Below are 18,629 nucleotides of genomic sequence, written 5' to 3' on the forward strand. Positions count from 1 at the left end.
CCCCTAGCTGGCCGGCACGTCTGTAGCAAATTTGGTTCCAATTGGATAAGGGATCACAGAGCTACATAGGTGTGAAAATTGCGTTTTCTTTCTTCCTGCTAATATACTCACGGGTGGCACGCCGGCTTCTTGGGCCGCACGACACACTACCGTGTGTCTTGATTTTTGCCATTAACCTACCATCACAGCTATTTCTTGGCTGCCACCTTGGATTTCACATCTTTTTTCACCCTGGCCTTTTTGGGGGCCGCACTCTTTTTTTTATAGCTTGGCTGTTTGGTTTAGATATCACTTCTTTTTGTATTGCAAGCCACAAAGCCAGCCATTAACTGGCTTTGGTGCTTCCTTCTAACTTTTTTTCTTTTCATCAGGAATTGTAGAACAAAGGAAGAAATTTTGTGTACAGCTTTTTGTCTGATTAAAAATATTTGTATATTTAACAATGAAAGATAATCACATACTGTAGGTAATAAAGTGACTTCTTATACATAACTGAGCTGTAGCTGAAACTCCCATTGTTTGTAGCTGAACTCTTTTCAGAGTGACTTGTTTCTAGCTGAACTCTCTACATGGTGGTTTGATTCCAACACATATTTCTACAGGGTGATTTGTTTGTAGCTGATCCCTATAGGGTAACTTGTATCTAGCTGATATCTCTACTGGGTGACTTGTTTGTAGCTGATCTCTCTACAGGGTGATTTGTTTGTAGCTGAATTCTCTACAGGGTGATTTGTTTGCAGCTAAACTCTCCACATGGTGGTTTCTTTATAGCTGAACTCTCTACAAGGTGACTTCTTCTAGTTGAACTTTCTACACGGTGATCTTTTGTATCTGAACTCTCTACAGGGTGATTTGTTTGCAGCTGAGCTCTCTACATGATGGTTTCTTTGTAGCTGAACTCTCTACAAGGTAACTTCTTCTAGCTGATCTCTCTACAGGATGACTTGTTTGTAGTTGAACTTTCTACATGATAGTTTCTTTGTAGCTGAACTCTCTACAAGGTGACCTCTTCTAGCCGATCTCTCTACAGGGTGATTTGTTTCTAGCTGAACTCTCTACAGGTAATTTTTTTGCAGCTGAACTCTCTACATGGTGGTTTCTTTATAGTTGAACTCTCTACAAAGTGAATTCTTCTAGCTGATCTCTCTACTGGGTGATTTGTTTGTAGCTGAATTCTCTACAGGGTGATTTGTTTGCAGCTGAACTCTATACATGATGGTTCCTTTGTAGTCATACTCTATGCAGGGTAATATGGTTGTAGCTGAACTCTCTACAGGGTGATTTGTTTGTAGCTGAACTCTCTACAGGATGGTTTCTTTGTAGCTGAACTCTCTGCAAGGTGATTTCTTCTAGCTGATCTCTCTACAATGTAACTTCTTCTAGCTGATTTCTTGACTAGGTGACTTGTGTCTAGTTGTGTACTCTGTAAGGTGATTTGTTTGTAGCTGAATACTCTACAGGGTGATTTTTTGTAGCCAAACTCTCTGCAGGGTGATTTGTTTGTAGTTGAACTCTCTACAGGATAGTTTCTTTGTAGCTGATCTCTCTACAAGTGACTTGTTTCTAGCTGATCTCTCTACAGGGTAACTTGTTTCTAGCTGAACTCTCTGCAGGTGATTTGTTTATGGTGGTTTCTTTGTAGCTGAACTCTCTACAAGGTAACTTCTTCTAGATGATCTCTCTCTCTACAGGGTGACTTGTTTGTAGCTGAACTATCTGCAGGGTGATTTGTTTATAGCTGAACTCTCTACAAGGTAATCCTTCTAGCTGATCTCTCTACAGGATGATTTGTTTCTAGCTGAACTCTCTACAGGGTGATCTATTCGTAACTGAACTTTCTACTGGGTGATTTGTTTACAGCTGAACTCTCTACAAGGTGACTTCTTCTAGCTGATCTCTCTACAGGGCGATTTGTTTGTAGCTGAATTCTCTACAGGGTAATTTGTTTCTAGCTGAACTCTCTGCAGGTGATTTGTTTATGGTGGTTTCTTTGTAGCTGAACTCTCTACAAGGTAACTTCTTCTAGATGATCTCTCTCTCTACAGGGTGACTTGTTTGTAGCTGAACTATCTGCAGGGTGATTTGTTTATAGCTGAACTCTCTACAAGGTAATCCTTCTAGCTGATCTCTCTACAGGATGATTTGTTTCTAGCTGAACTCTCTACAGGGTGATCTATTCGTAACTGAACTTTCTACTGGGTGATTTGTTTGCAGCTGAACTCTCTGCAAGGTGATTTCTTCTAGCTGATTTCTCTACAATGTAACTTCTTCTAGCTGATCTCTCTACTGGGTGACTTGTGTCTAGTTGTACACTCTACAAGGTGATTTGTTTGTAGCTGAATACTCTACAGGGTGATTTTTTGTAGCCAAACTCTCTGCAGGGTGATTTGTTTGTAGCTAAACTCTCTACAGGATGGTTTCTTTGTAGCTGAACTCTCTACAGGGTGATTTTTTTTCTAGCTGAACTCTCTATAGGGTGATCACTTCACAGCTGAACCCTCTACAAGGTGGTTTCTTCTATCTGATCTCTCTACTGTGTGATTTGTTTGTAGCTGAACTCTCTACAAGGTGACGTTTTCTAGCTGAGCTCTCTCTTGTTTCTAGCTGATATCTCTACAGAGTAGCTTGTTAGTAAAGCTGACTCTTTACATGGTGGATTTTGGTTGTTAAACTCTCTGCATGAAGACTTGTTTGTAGCAGAATTTCTACAGAGTGAATTGTTTGCAGCTGAACTCTCTACAGGGTGCATGACTTGTTGATAGCTGAACTCTCTTTAGTGTGACTTGTTATAATTATACAGCAATATATTTGTAGCTGGACTCTCTACAGGGTGACTTGCTTGTATCTGAACTGTCTACAATATTAACTGGTTGCTGCTGAACTCCCTACAGCATAACTTGCAATGTAATAGAAATCTATAATGGAGTAAGTCATGAACTAGCTGAATGCTCTATTAGGGTGACTGTTCTATTAGAGTATCTTGATCTCACATTTGTTACACGGAGTTGGCTTTGGAATCGTAAGTCAGTGGTTTGTAAACCAATTGTTCTGTATTACTGCAAGGATTTTCTATGATGACTATTCCAGCTACATACCCATTTTCAGCTCACTGCTCTAAGCGGTTTGCCTGGTAGGCGTGAACAGTTTTGGTATTTTTATTCACGAATCTCGATCGCGCAATTGTTATACACCTTCAGTTTCGTGTTATATCTCCATGATCTTTATTTTGATTGCTTTCAAACTACCAAAAGGCACTCCTACGATGGTTGATCTATCCACAAAACGATTTTCAACTCATTCCATGAAGCGGTTTACCCTGTAGGCATGACAACAATTCGATCTTATTTTACGCGAATAATTGGTCATAAATCCTTAACCGTTCATCGAATTTGCACCACATTTGATATTAGGATTCGCCTTTGGACTCCCTTTCTGTGTGCCACCATAGGCGGTGGAAAGGGGGGGGGGGGGGGAGGGGGGGCTAGGGGGCTAAAGCCCCTCTCGGTCTGTTGAGGGGGGGCTTAGCCCCCCCTCAGAATGATATCACACCGAAATTATCTTTCTTGGAGTGGGGCTGAAAACCGTGATAAAGATCGAGATACTCTAATAGAGCAGTCACTCTAATAAAGTAGTCAGTGTGTAGCGAGCTATGAAAGGATTTTTATGTAGTTTATCAGCTAGGAATGGTAGCTGGTGAGGTGGAAAGCTCTTGTCAGTTGGTTGCGACCTTTTTTTTTTTTTTTTTTTTTTTTTTTGGTCTAACCTTACCAAACTATAGAAATAAGTCTGGGTCAGCCCAGCCCCCCCTCATATCAACTACTTCCGCCGCCGCTGTGTGCCACATTTCAAGGCGATCGGAGTATGCATTTGCATTTTATAGCAATTTTTGCAAGTGTGCGAAAACACGAAGAAGAATAAGAAAAAAAACCGAAACTTTGGCTGCTCATATCTCGGAAATGCTTGAGCGATTTCCTTCAAATTTGGAATGTGGATTCTCCTAGCTGGCGGGAAGCTCTGCAGCAAATTTGGTTCCAATCGGATAAGGTATCACCGAGATACAAAATTGTGAAAATGACGTTTTCTTCCTGTGAATATACCCACAGTGTGGCGCACCGGATTCTTGGGCAGCACGACACACTATCGTGTGTCTCGATATATGTAAATAGTTGTAACATTGGAATGAGGGCTTTGCCTGATATGTATGCCCGACCACCCGAGGGCATACATATCAGGCAAAGTCCGAATGCCCCGTGTTGCAGCTAATATGTAACACTTCTCTGGCTATTCTGTACAAGGCGATAAATCACTCAAGCCAATATTAGTGCAGCCACTGGAATTTTTGATTATGGGTCAGCAGCTAGTACATTCTGGTTACGTTCGGTTACGATCAACGGAAATATCCTAGAGATATCATGGAGAATATCGGTTATGCGAGTTTAATGTTTTAATCAGTGCTATTGAAATTGTTTATGGAAAAATAATGAAGTTCACTAAAGGCCTAGAAAGGTAAGCTTGCTTGTAGAGTGGTTACTCTGTGTACAGAGCTTTGTGATGGGGGCGTGTCCGTATTCGATAACGTGCGGAAACGATCAGTGAATAAGCTATAGCACTCGTTCTCACCTTAGCCCAACATTTTTCAACTTGTAGGATGGTGAGGATAACAAAACGCTCTCCACCTTAGTGGTTTTCATGGCGAAATCCAGGTTGTGTATCCTAATCACGTGAGTATTAATCGATCCCCACAATCGATTTCGACCTCGACGTCTATATACCAATCATTGCCCAATTGTAGCCTGGTCTACATTTCGTATGTATCCTGGCTAGCTGGGCTACATATGAAATGTAGCCCGGGTGGCTCCTTTGATCTGAGGTGTGAAAGTGTTACATATATATATGTAACACTTTCAATTCACGCGTCAGATCAAAGGAATTGCAGAGGATACATTTGCCATGTATACCTCTTTACAGGGAGACATCTAAATGTACACCGGTGTACATTGAAATGTATCCCGGGAAAGTGGTTGCACTTCCAACAGAGCAAGCCACTTTCATCAAAGCAAGTATGGCCTTTATGTGGATGAGGTAGTGGTACCACCCTCTGTTTGTTTTATACAAGCTCAGACCGAAATTGATTGTGGGAATAAATCAATGCTCACGTGATGATTACTATAAATTGAAGTGTTGCCAGAAGCAGCAGTCAAATAAAGGCATTTGGGTATCCTTGCCGTTCTACAAGTTGAAAAATGTTACTTAAAGATGAGAACTAGTCTTACAGTGTATTCACAAGCGTTTCGGTACATTTTTGAATGTGGACACGCCCACATTACAGATGACACGAGTTAACCACTCTATAACAGGTCTTTAGTATATGTTGTGATTAGTCTTTAAACAACGCGAAAGCATTAAAACACTTGTAACTTCCTCGAAATTAGCCCTACTCGACTTTCCGCGATATCCGTAGGACTCGTCCGTTTATTATAACAATCGTAATGACAACGTTATTTGCTGCCTAACCATAATCGAATCTTTCAGGCATGCATATATAACGAATCCAGTGGTTTCACTCGTATTGGCATCAAGGCTATATCAGCCTTAACAGAAGTGTTACATATTAGCTGTAACATGGGCACTCGTGATTTGCCTGAAATGTATGCCCGCAGTCCTCGGGCTGCGCCCTCGCACTTTGGGCATACATTTCAGGCAAATCACTCGTGCCCATGTTACAACTATAAAATGTACCACTTTCACACCTCCGAAAGCCAGTGCATATATATCACATATTGCACTAACTCAAAATGTTAACGAGATATACGTACTGCCTTAACAAGATATAAGCACTGGTAGCAGTGTGTATATCTTGTTACACACTGCCTTATACTGCCTTAACGAGATATACGGACTGCTACCAGTGCATATATCTTGTTAAGGCAGTGCATATATCTCGTTAACGCAAGGCATTGCACACCTAATAGGAGTGCACATTATATCCAGAAATCACTAGATTTGTTTGATGTTACATCTGAACACGAACTCCATTACTGCTTCGAAAGTGCAGTGGTCATTACACTTTGCTTTCAGCTATGTTCAGCCGCTACAAACAATAAACAGTAGAAGTTCCTCTGCAAAAATCTAGTCAACACGAAAATACGACGATTCACACACCCCCAACTAACAAAAAACTATCAATTACTGCCTTGAAAGTGCAGCCGCCATTACGCTTTGTATTCAGCTATGTTCAGCCCGTTACATAGCATTGCAAACGAAGGACAGTGTTAGAATCGTCTCTGCAATTAATCCAGTTACCACAGAAAATACGGACGATTCCTGTTTACAAACATACTATAGGGAAACCATGCATCATGCTACTGCAAATCGACGTCTTGAGCTGTCAGCAAAAGGAAATGGGACACAAAGGAGGACAAAGTTAAGTCCATAATGTGTGCATTGTACGTACTGCAGTATGCCAAAAGGCATGTAATGGGACGAAGCAACATCGAACAGTGAAAAAATCCAGCCCATAGCCTTAGTGGTTATCGAGTTACGCTTGCCTGCCTGGCAGTTAGTCAGTAGAAAATTCATTAAATAATTTTTTTTAATTTCGTAACATTTAATTAGAAGCCTTTAGGATTGTACCGAAGGCACTTTTGGGCTTGGTTATACCTAACCAATACTGCCAAGATGCCAGGATGGAGTTGCGAAGCTGGTTTTTGGGTGAATTTTTTGGCTAGGAAAACCCAAATCTCCATGATTCCTAATATACAGTACTACCGTACTGTATGATATAGCACTACTTGTTGGTTTTGTTGCCATCATGCACTGAATCATGACAATCATGTATGGCTTTGATGAATCTTGTTTTGTGGCTTACTGCCCATTAAACTGTACTAACAACATAACACAAAGTATCGGTTATAGTATCGGTCACTTAAACCATAACCGATACCGATCCGATACCTACTGTTTAGCAGTGTTGGGACAGTTACTTTTTAAAAGTAACTAGTTACATATTACATGCAACAGAACTATTTAGTTACAGTTACATATTACCCAAAAAATAAAGTAACTATAATAATATTACATATTATATTACTTTGTGTCCACAGCCTTAAGCTGTCACGTGTGAAACTACCACCTTATCACGTGACATGATTGCGTTATTGGGAAATGTGCAAATCTTGGTTATAAGTAAGAAGCTGGTGAATAAGCTTCATTCAGTAGGCTTCATTACTTCATTGTGGCTAGGCGTTACTCAGTGGATTACTAACAAGATTAGTAACTTCGTTACTTGTAGTAATAATATTACGTAATATTAGACTCGTTACAGTAACTATATTACTTAGGTAACATGTTACATTTGTAAGTAAAGTAACTTGAGTTATATTACCCGTTTTTACAGCATATTTTGTTATATTACTTAGTTACCAAAAGGGTAATAATATTACGTAATGCGTTACTTATGTAACGCGTTACTCCCAACACTGCTGTTTAGTAGGGTTCACCCTAAAGTGACACACATACCGCTAAGCATGCTGTGTCTAAAAACCATCATAGAAATATCATATGCAAAGAAAATCATCTTTATGGATTAGTCTTACTCCATTCAACATCAAATACAGCATTAAAAACAAGAAAACACTTGCAGGTGACCGGATCTACTGTAGGATATCCTAAGCCATATTTTGGTCTGCCTGCTCCAATAGATGTCGTGACTACTAATTGAAACTATTGGGCTTTTAGTCATCCAGTGTTTCACGCATGCTTGGTAGGGTGTGGTGAAAAGTGAGACTGCACAACATCAAAGTACAGAAGTATGATGCTATAATTGTAGGACAAAATATGTGCTTCTATACTACAAGGCAGAGTACCTGGTTTGCTTAGTTTTCAACTTTGTTCTGCTTGTTTGTTACACAGCACTACAAAAATAGCTATTCACAACTACAAAATTTGTGAATATTCTTTGAAGAGTTAAATAATTATCATAGACAGGAAATTTGCAAAAGACCATAGCTACATATGTGCAATAGTATAAATGTATCTTTATTGGGAAACAGTGACAGTGTCTTACCATTAAATACATTAAATAACAGTGTTATGATAAACATTGCCATGAATACTATGGAAAATAAATCATTACACACATAGCTGAGAGTTTTTTTATATAGCACAAGCTAGGTAGTGTTAATTATTCATGGAACCTTTCCTAGCAGATAGGAGCCCAGTACATAAAACATGCTAACACACAGGGTGTAAGAAGCATGGGTGCAAGAGGATCCCACCAAAATTTATCTGTGCTTGCCGTAATTAACATAAAACATGTGATCATACAATACACATCACTGGACGATGACGATTCTCCTATTGCAGCCCGCTATGGTAATAAAAGTGGTGTAATTAGTTATTATGAAGAAGTGTAGAAAACTATGGATTCACAGCAATGTGGAGTCTCAAGTGTCTCCTCACCTTAGCTATGCCCCTGAGGGTGATCAGACCTAACTAGGTCATAGCATATGACTCTGTGCCATAGGATCTTTCTATTGAGCCTAAGAGACACTTGTTGACATATATGTTGTTTCCTCTGAGCTTGACGAACTTCTTGTTGGTGCCATTCTAGGCTAATTGCCACCTTGCTCTACTTTAACTGCTTTAACTGCTCTTTGTTTTATGGTTTAATTAGAATTGGTTCTGAGGCATCCTTAAAAAAATTGTTTCCCCTAATTATAGTGACCACACTATCTAGGTTTCAAATATATTCATGACCACTTCAAGTATCAGGAAAGGCTAACTTCATACTCTCGTTATTTAGTAAGCGATTTCAAAATAGCTGTGGTGTATTTCATGAATTTGTGTACAAGGTCATCATCTGTTCAGATCATTTTTTATTCAAATCATTTTTTTAAAAATTTTAGTGAAGACCATAAAATAAAAGCTATATACATGTAGCTACATGCATGTAGAGATGATTAGGATTTGAGTTCAGACTCGCCTTTCATTTATAACTAGGGCTGAAACAAATATTAATACTTGGTGAGTACTCTTTAAGGATTTTGGTACTTGGATAGTAAAAATTGGTATTCAAGTACTCGTTAAGATCACGTGACCTAGCTCACATAATGTATTTGTCATCAGGGAGTGATGCAATGAAGGTTGTAGAGATTGATTGGCATATTTTTTTTTGTCAGGGACACTAACATCAGTACCTTAATACATATCATTGTTGTTACTTGAAAAGCTGGAAACTGTTTAAGGTTGGTACAAAACATGTCAAATGGGTATGACTACAAGTAGCTAGTATTCATGAGTACTCGATCGTTAACTCTAATGAGTACTCGAATACTAAAAGACCATGATCGTTTCAACCCTAGTTACAGGATACACTTTTGAAGGAGAGCATCATGATGTAGCAAGCACCACTAGTAGCAGCATTAATGTGGATAATAGCATTTGTACTGCTAGCAATGTTGTGGTAAGAACTTTCAACTAAGTACATATGTTAGGTGTAGCAATTTTAGAATTTCAATCAGCATTTTTTGCTTTTCTCAGAGTCAATGAGTTAACAACACCAAGCCAACCCCAGTATGACCCAGAAGTTCATCTCTCACTTACTGATGTCACCTTAGATAATCACCATTTGCAATCAAAGGTTTGGTTGGTCATCAAACAATCTAAAATTTTAAAAATATTCACCATTTGTACCTAGGTAAAACTATGTCAAGTAGAAGCCTTGCTATCATACTTGGCAGCACGTTGCCCCATGATCCAAGTAGGAAACAAAGCTTCCTCTCACAGAATAACTTCAGACCTCTTCTCTCAAGTAATCAGGGTTAGATAATACCTCATATAATGTACACAGCTTCTGTGGAGCAACAACCTTCTGTGGAGCAACAACATCAACAAAAGAGGCTGGCATAACACATCTATATTATAAGAGTGAAAAGCCGTCTGTCTGTCTGTCTGCATTCCATTTGATGTCACGCATTGTACTCTGCGAACCGCTGCGCGTTTGGAAACGTCTTTGGCGTCACGGAAGCGCTGATTATTGAGCTCAACAATGACGCTTTCGAAAAGTTCGTGCGAGCTATCGTTAGTCGTCTAGGGGCCGTTGAAGGCAGGTGTGTAGACTAAAATTCGCTTGAATTCTTTCTATAAACCGCATGCAAACCGCAAGTAAACACCTATCTCAGTCCATTTGTACATGTCTTTATAAGACAAAAACATTGCTGTAACAATGTGGTGAAGTAGATAGGTTAATGGTTTAGGTGCCTGCCTTACGTGCGCGACGTTGTGGGTTCGAGTCCAGCTGGTGTTAACTTTTTTTTTTCGTTTTGGGCACCTTTTCAGTACACCTTTTCAGTACACCTTTTTTCACACTGTACTGCATGTGTTTTTGCCAACTGTACACACGTGATATTTCTAATTCAAATTCATTTGATGTGCTGTGTAAGCATGCCGGAGCATGCCGCCTAAGCGAAAACGATCGTCTACTTTTTGTGCATTTCAAGCAAAGAGACGCAAGCAGAACCAAAGATTGGATCCAGAGAAGAGACGGGAAGAAGCAGAACAACAAATACTGCGCCGCCAGGAGGCTTCAACTGGAGCTACCACCTCATCCAGTGCTAGGTGTGAACTGGACTCACAACAGAGATGACGACAACGTGACGCAGAAGCCCATCGTGTGGCCCGCCAGGACGAAGAAAGAAGATCACAGGAAAGATCCACGATGCAGCTGCCTGTCGACTTGCGCGTGCGGACCGGGCCACCAGAGAAGAACAGCAGCGTGAAACAGCTGCCCGTTGACTTGCGCGTGAAGACCCAGTAACAAGGAGGGAGGAGCAACAACAAGATACAGCTTCCCATCAACAAGCTCGAGCTGATCCACTCCACAGAGCTCTGGAGCAGCAGGCTAACACAGCACGCAGACAACAGGTACGTGCAAGCACACACCCAAGCTTTAGGGGGCTTAACTATCAGCCACACAACTTCTTCAACACTACAGATGTAGGCACACTTAGTGTAGAATGCACACACTGCGGCGCATTAAAATTTCCCCAGGAGATCGAATCCCTTTGTTGCTTGAAGGGTAATGTCCAGTTAGAGGCATTTCCACAGCCCCAGTCATTCTTGAGACACCTGTATGAAGGTACAAACACAGCAGGTAAACATTTTCTAGCTAGCATACGTAAGTATAATAGTGCATTTCAAATGACAAGCTTTGGCTGTAACGAGATAACTATGGCTGGCTTCAATCCTTCTTTTAGAGTACAGGGTCAAGTCTATCATCGTATAGGTAGTTTAGTTCCATCAACAGGTGAGTCTCCTAAATTTTCCCAAATTTATTTTATCGACAACCAGCAAACTGAAGTAGCTACAAGATGTGGGATAGTTGATGGGTTAAGGCTTGACATAGTTAGGGGTATTACTGAGCTTTTGCATGACGATAATCACTATGTTCAACTTATTAAGGTAGCTAAAGAAATATTTGAGCAGCATGATGAGCCAGCAAATATTAGGGTAGTGATTAATGAGAACAAACGGCCTGTAGGAGAGCATGCTAGGAGGTACAATAGCCTGATGTGTGACGAGGTAGGAGTGCTAATGCCTAATGATAATGTAAATAATAGGGACATAGTTTTGCATTATAGGGATGGGTCTTTGCAGCGCATTTCTGAACTTCATAGGGGGTATGATCCTTTACAGTATCTGAACGCTGCATTCTTGCTCCTCTTAACAAGACCACTCATTCCATCAACATGACTCTGGTGGAGCAGTTACCTGGTGACTGCTGTGACTACAGGTCCTTGGACACCATACCTGATGAATCTCAGGCTGTTCACTTTCCAACAGAATTCTTGAACTCTTTAGAGGTATCTGGACTACCTCAGCATCTTCTCTTACTTAAAGTAGGCGCTCCTATTATTATTCTACGCTCTCTAGATCCTCCAAGGGTTACTAATGGCACTAGGTGTGTAGTTACTAAACTGTAGTTACTAAACTGTCGGCTAACACAGTAGAGGCCAAGATTTCTCACGGTAGATATGCAGGACACGATATTATAATACCACGCATTCCTCTCATTCCGAGTAACTCGGTTTTGCCTTTTGAATTTAGACGGCTTCAATTTCCAATTGCACTTTGCTTTGCCATGACCATTAACAAAAGCCAGGGCCAAACTTTTAAGGCTGTAGGATTAGATTTAACGGACGAAAGCTTCACACACGGCATGCTTTATGTGGCACTATCTAGGGTAGGTTCAGCAGATAGATTGACACTTTTAGTTAGAGGGGATTGCAAAACACGTAATGTAGTCTATAGTGAGGTTTTTAGATAGGCAAACACATGCACTTTAGTTAGGTTTGTCTGCTGCTACTGCTGCTTTGTGATATTGTGGATCAGCACCTGTGGATGGTGGTAAGGAAGGTATTATGGTAAAAAAATGTATCAGATGGTTGCTTTGTATATTTATGTATGTGTGAAACTATTTATCTTTTCTATTCTTTTATCTTTATGCATATCCTGGATGGTTTGCTCGGAGGAGGGATGACTGCAGCTACACAGTGAAATGACACGGTCCCGTGGCAGACTGTTCTTCACAACGTGGGGCACGTTGTGAAAATGGGAGCTATTTATAGACTTTGCAGCAATGATTTGAACTCTTTCTACACATGCATACAAAGCAGAGTGGAGCATTTTTGGGTTTTTCCTGTGCAGCAAAACAAAAGAAAAGGCTGGCAGGTTTTTCCATGAGCTGTCTTGGGCTGGATGACTCAAAATTTTTTGTTTTCATTTATTATTATTTCTTGCTAGCCCCCACCACTCTGTGCCCATGTTGTTATATTTTATAAAGCTGTTATATTTTGTCATAACAGAATCGTTGTAGTGCAGATTACAGTAATTCATGGTATGTTTGGTTGATGGTAGAATTTGAGCAACTTAAGTCACAAAATATTCCAATAAGAGTGCACTTCTCCATAATTATTGCATTCATGCAATCCTTACACCACATTGTTTCCTTAGTCTTTTATAAAGTAATCTATATAATAGTATATTACCAACTGTAATTTCATTTAATTTCCATGTCATTGTACATACTGCCCTGCACGATAGGGCAGGTACTACAGCTAGTACTGATATAAAGATGATGGGAAATGGAGGAGTGATGCTTATCAGCTCTACATTTGTAAACCTCTGAAGACATCAGCAAAACTGCCACACAAATTTGTCCCCTATTCTTCAGACCAGTCGCATACTCATGCTTACATTGTACACCTTTTCATTGTATAGTGTATACACTAGTAGTGTGCCACAGGCATGTATATCTCTTGCACACATTCTGTATACATATGATCACCATGAGATTTCTATAAATCGTGTGGTTTAGAGGAAAAGGTTGTCACCTTTCTGTTGCCCAGTATATTCTTGTGGCTTCAAAGTAGGGAGACCCTAGTGACTGGGCCTCCAAGCCTCTTTAGCTGAACATGTATTTAAAGTAGAAGTAAGTGTATACAGAAATGTTGGATACAATACTGGACGGCGGCTCTGGTCAGTGCCATCAGCAATCATATTACCCTACACAAAACAACTACCGTCAACAGACAGTGGATAGTCATAAGAGTTATTCATAATAGCAGAAGCATTAACCCTAATAATCAAACTTATAAATCTCTAATTTTCCTAGCACATATTTGTTTACTTTTTGTAACATGATTATGATTGGTGGGCCTGCACATACCGCATCAAAAGAAAGAACGATGCCAGACTTATTGTTTTCATCTGAATGCATGGGCAATTGGAAACAGTGGAAGTAGAAACCTGAAACTGAAAGTGGAAATGGTCAAATTGTCATTTAAATGTACCCTAGAGTAAAACCCTTGCTTAGTGGCCACCGCTTAAAGACAACTTTCTTATAAAGACCACCTCTGTACAAAGACCACATTGTAATTAGATCTCAAAGATGGCTAAGGACCACTTTGTGGTCACCTTTGATAAACACCACCTCTTTACATGGTAATATTTAGTAAGCTTCAAACATGTATTTCATGATTCATATCAACGCCATCTCTTTGTGACTTTGTCCACACTTCACTCAAGCCGTATGCCATCATTGCTTAGTTTGTACCAGCATAGATAATACTATCAGTATAGTGCCAGAATGTGTCATACAAAAAAGTATACTCCATGCAAGTGAAATGTAGCTAGTATACTACAACCTACTGTGTCAATGAAAAATGAGGTCTCATAGGAGATGATGACCTTACAAGCCTAGTCTTTTTAGTTGTTTAGATAAAGCGGTCATGACATATGTAGGATGTCTGGAACCTAGCTATTATTGCCGGCAATGTGAAGAGGTGGTCTTTGTAAAGAGGTGATCTTTATAAAAGGTGACCATGAAGTGGTCAGTATGCCTTAGCCATCTTTGAGATCTAATTACAATGTGGTCTTTGTACAGACGTGGTCTTTATAAGGAGGTGGTCTTTAAGAGGTGGCCACTAAACAAGGGTTTTACTCTAGGGTACATTTATATGACGATTTGACCATTTCCATTTTCCATTTCCACTGTTTCCAATTGCCCTGAATACATGCCTTAACTATGAAAAACCTAATGACTACCTACTATGCTTCCTTCTCAACTACAACGTTGCAAATGAAGAAAAGTATGAGAAGTGCCTCTGCAATCAATCCAATCACTATGGAAAATATAGATGATTTCTGTTACTGAATAATAGTCATGTAGGGAAGCCATCATGTGCTATTGCGAATCGACACTTTTGAGTTGTCAGTGAAGAGAAATGCAACATAAAGGATGACAAAGGTAAGTCCATAATGCATGCATTGTATGTACTGCAGTATGCCTAAAGGCACCTGTCGGGCTGAAGTGACATCTAACAGTGAAATATTCAACACTGTAGCTTTAGCCATTATTGAGCTACACCTGTCTGAAGGAATCAGGCAGTTAGTAAGAAGGAATTAGGCAGTTAGTTAAGACAGTCAGCATAAAATTACACTGAATATAAAAATGTAGCAACCAGAGGCGTAGCCAAGGGGGGGCATTTGCCCCCCCATCACCGTAGTGGTTTCTTCTAAACCTCCGTCACAAGCTTACCAATATTAAACTGACACGCAAATTACTATAAATTATGTGCGCTATTACGCGGTACCACCAGGGGTTGCTAGAGAACGCGCGCACACACAACATCAACTCGCTCGTGAATCCACCGAACGAAAATATTAGAGACACACTTCTATATTTAGCCTAGATTACTCACGTGATAGACATTTCGAATCTAAAGAGTGACCCGCTCAAAGGACCATGCCGCGGCAGGAGTCACAACTCACAAGTGACAAAGGAAACCAGATGACGCTAAGAACCTACTGCCTATGAGGTCATAAAGTGTTAAATGTACCAAGTTTATTTTCTCGAGTCGATCACACTAGATCTTTGTACGGCAGTGTAGTCGGCCTATTCCAAGAGGGCGGTTCTTCAGAACCCCCTGGCTACGAGCCTGGATCAGTCACAAGCTTACAAGTTCTGCTAGCAAGAAAGACCTGTGGGATTTCATGCAATACGTGGCATTTGAATTTCGCCGAGTGAACTGAGTGAACATGTCATCCTTTCAGCAGTGTGCTAGGACTGCAACACAAGCTGTGGCAAATGTAAAGTAACTTGTATTAACACTACAATATTAACAATATAGCTCTATCGGACTGGATGAATTTGTTGGAGTACAGTTGTGGCACGTGCGATGATGTTCGACGAATGAATCATTGATAAAAGGTAAGCAATCAATACTGAAGTAGTTACGTAGCTAGTTGTGTGAGCTGTAATAATACAACACTGTATGTTGGCTAGCCCACCATTGGGTCATTAGCCCTTTTTGCAATCATGAATGATTTTGAGCGTTTCGTGGGGGCATGCCTGCCCCTCCATCACCTTCTGGCTTGCTACGCCCCTGGTAGCAACTGATAAGAAGTGTTTCAGATCACACTGAAGCATAGGCATAGGAAGCGGGGGGCCATGCCCCCCAATACTTTGGCTAGCTATTTCTCTGGTGTAGCACAGACCTTTTTATTTTGTAAAAGGTCTGCGCTATGCCAAACTAGTAGTTCTCAACTGTCTACTTACCATCAAGATTTCAAATTACTCTATAATTCACCTCTCTGTTCAATCAGCAATCCATATAGAATTTATGAAACTATCAGCTTGCATAATCGTGACTCCTCAGCAACACTTCAGATCGATGATTGTGGTAAGCACCTCTAAAATTAATTTTCATAGTGTTTGTGACTGACATAGAAGTAAATTACTCAAGTAAGAATGCACTGCTGGAATGTTTCAAGCATGTTTTACTGCTAAAAATACTCTGAAATTCAATCTCGGAGTGTTAGTTTTCAAAAAGTTTTCTGGGGGGAGGGAGGGGGGATGCCTCCAGACCCCCCAGTTTAGCATGCTTCACAAGCTCAGCTTTTATGGCTCCCCCAACCACAAGGTGCTTGTTACACCTATGTGAAGGCACTTTTGGGCGTCATTATACCTAACCAATGCTGCCAAAACTCCATGAAGGTATTGTGAGGCTGGGTTGATTCTTTCCATGGGAAAGTGCAAATCTTCATGATCCCTATTATTACAATCATCATACTACATGATGCTATAAACCCTACAAGTATGAAGATACATTTGAGTAGGGATCTCCGAAATAAAATAGCAATGAAACAAGGGAGGTCATCTACAACTACAGTTATACTAGTGCACATTTACAGTAATTTAGCCTGAATACAGTGTAACCATTATTGCAGTAGGCCCACTAGTATACGTAGTTGCAGTTGCACATGCATAACCTCTACTTTTAATCTCTATGATCACTTCTCAAATGTGAAATTCTAATTTTTCTGTTGTTTACTTTTTGTAACATGATTATATGACTAACACATATAATCAAAGCCAACACATACCACATCAAAGGAATGGGTGGCACCTAGACACACTATAAAATCAATTGAGCAACTGAACATACACCCTGACTAGCAACTACTGATCATTTTCAGTTATGTTTTACTCATTACACAGCATTACAAATCAGGAACAGTATGAAAAGTACCTCTGCAATGAATCCAGTCACAGTGAAAATTGCAACTTAACGTGTGCCCTTAAATACTAAAAAGTGAAGTGGCCATTCTGCTTTACTTTACAGAAATTACAGACAATTCTCATGATATCCAGTAGTGAAGCCACCTCGTGCTATTGCAAATCAACACTCAGTCAGTCAGTCGATCGGTCAGTCATTCGGTTGGTTGGTCGGTCAGTTAGTTAGCAGATAATTCATTTGAATAAATGATTTTTAGAATTCCATAGTAACTTGTTAGAATTATTCTGCAGGTATTTTTGGGAGAAATTATACCTAACCATTACTGGTGAAGGCAACATTATTTGGACAGCAAAAGCTCAAACCTTCATTACATTACAACTGTATACTGTATGATAGACTGAAACTGAATTTTTATTGTATTTGCCAATATGGCATTTATATAGTCACGTCAGCTTAGAAACTTTGTGTGGATCAAACAGACACATAAACATATATAGAAAGGTACACACCCAAACCACAGATACCTATAGTTGGACACAGATGGGTTACAGGCTGGTTTAAAATGACTTTGTTTAATATATATGAACAATTTTAGGTCAGGTAACAAGACAACAGGATGTTGTATCTGTTCAACCAAATGATCAAACTAAACAAGATGATGAGGAAAAGTTGCTACTAACCAGAAAGCAGCTTGATGAATTAATAATGAAGTACACACAGCAAAGTATGTGTATACTAGTGTAACTAGTCCACATTGTGTACAATATGTCTTTGATCAAGGCCACACTCTGTATAGGCTGAAAAAGCCAGCATGGTAAACCACAGTGTTAACTAACCAACACTGGCAAATCATAAAAATACATTGTGTATAATTATTAATTTCTGACCTGTTGAAACACTCACATTGCAAAGTTATTTGCTTTTGAATAGCTTAGAGATTGAGTTGCAAACAAATAAAAAAATCTAAAAAGCTACGTAATTAATATTGTTTTATACAGTATGACAGGAAATTTTGATAAAAGAAAAGGTTGACCATCAAATTTAGTGAATCAGTTAATTCAGTAAATTTGGATTTGTCAAATGTTCATCAGCACCTTTAAAAGTACATGTTTAGATTATGTGATTTCTTGATACTTGTCAACATTTAATTTGTTAAAGCTGCATGATGAGTGTGGATTTGTACATTACCTCCATAATTTCCTACATGTACATATAGGCACATCACCGTATCAAAATATGCAAGTGAGATGAATATGTGTTACCAAAACTATACATTAGTTACTTTGTACTCTTTACATTCAAATTAATTTTTTAAATTTTATAAGCAATGACCAACACCTATATGACAATGAAGAAAAGTTTTACACATCTTCAAACTATTATTATATAGGCCAATCCTCTGGACAGTCAGTGGCAGCATTCACACAGCTAAGTGATCAAGCTAAGAAAGATGACAAGACATATACTACAGACCAGTATGGTAAGTAGTAGAACATTTTCTACTGATCATGAGAATCATACAGGGAAATTTTACAATTGTTGTTGAAAATG

At 39.6% G+C, this 18,629-nt stretch overlaps 1 protein-coding gene across 1 annotated transcript in view; it reads left to right on the forward strand.

Annotated features, from left to right (window-relative positions):
- LOC136255168 (uncharacterized) overlaps window positions 1–18,629 on the forward strand; it is a 132,115-nt gene that overhangs the window by 46,018 nt on the left and 67,468 nt on the right. The window contains exons 3-4 of the mRNA XM_066047887.1: window positions 17,674–17,802; window positions 18,469–18,558. Of these exons, the coding sequence (XP_065903959.1) occupies window positions 17,674–17,802; window positions 18,469–18,558 (219 nt within the window). The remainder of the gene's footprint in view (window positions 1–17,673; window positions 17,803–18,468; window positions 18,559–18,629) is intronic.

This window comes from Dysidea avara, chromosome 5 (assembly GCF_963678975.1).
Source record: "Dysidea avara chromosome 5, odDysAvar1.4, whole genome shotgun sequence".
NCBI lineage: Eukaryota > Metazoa > Porifera > Demospongiae > Dictyoceratida > Dysideidae > Dysidea > Dysidea avara.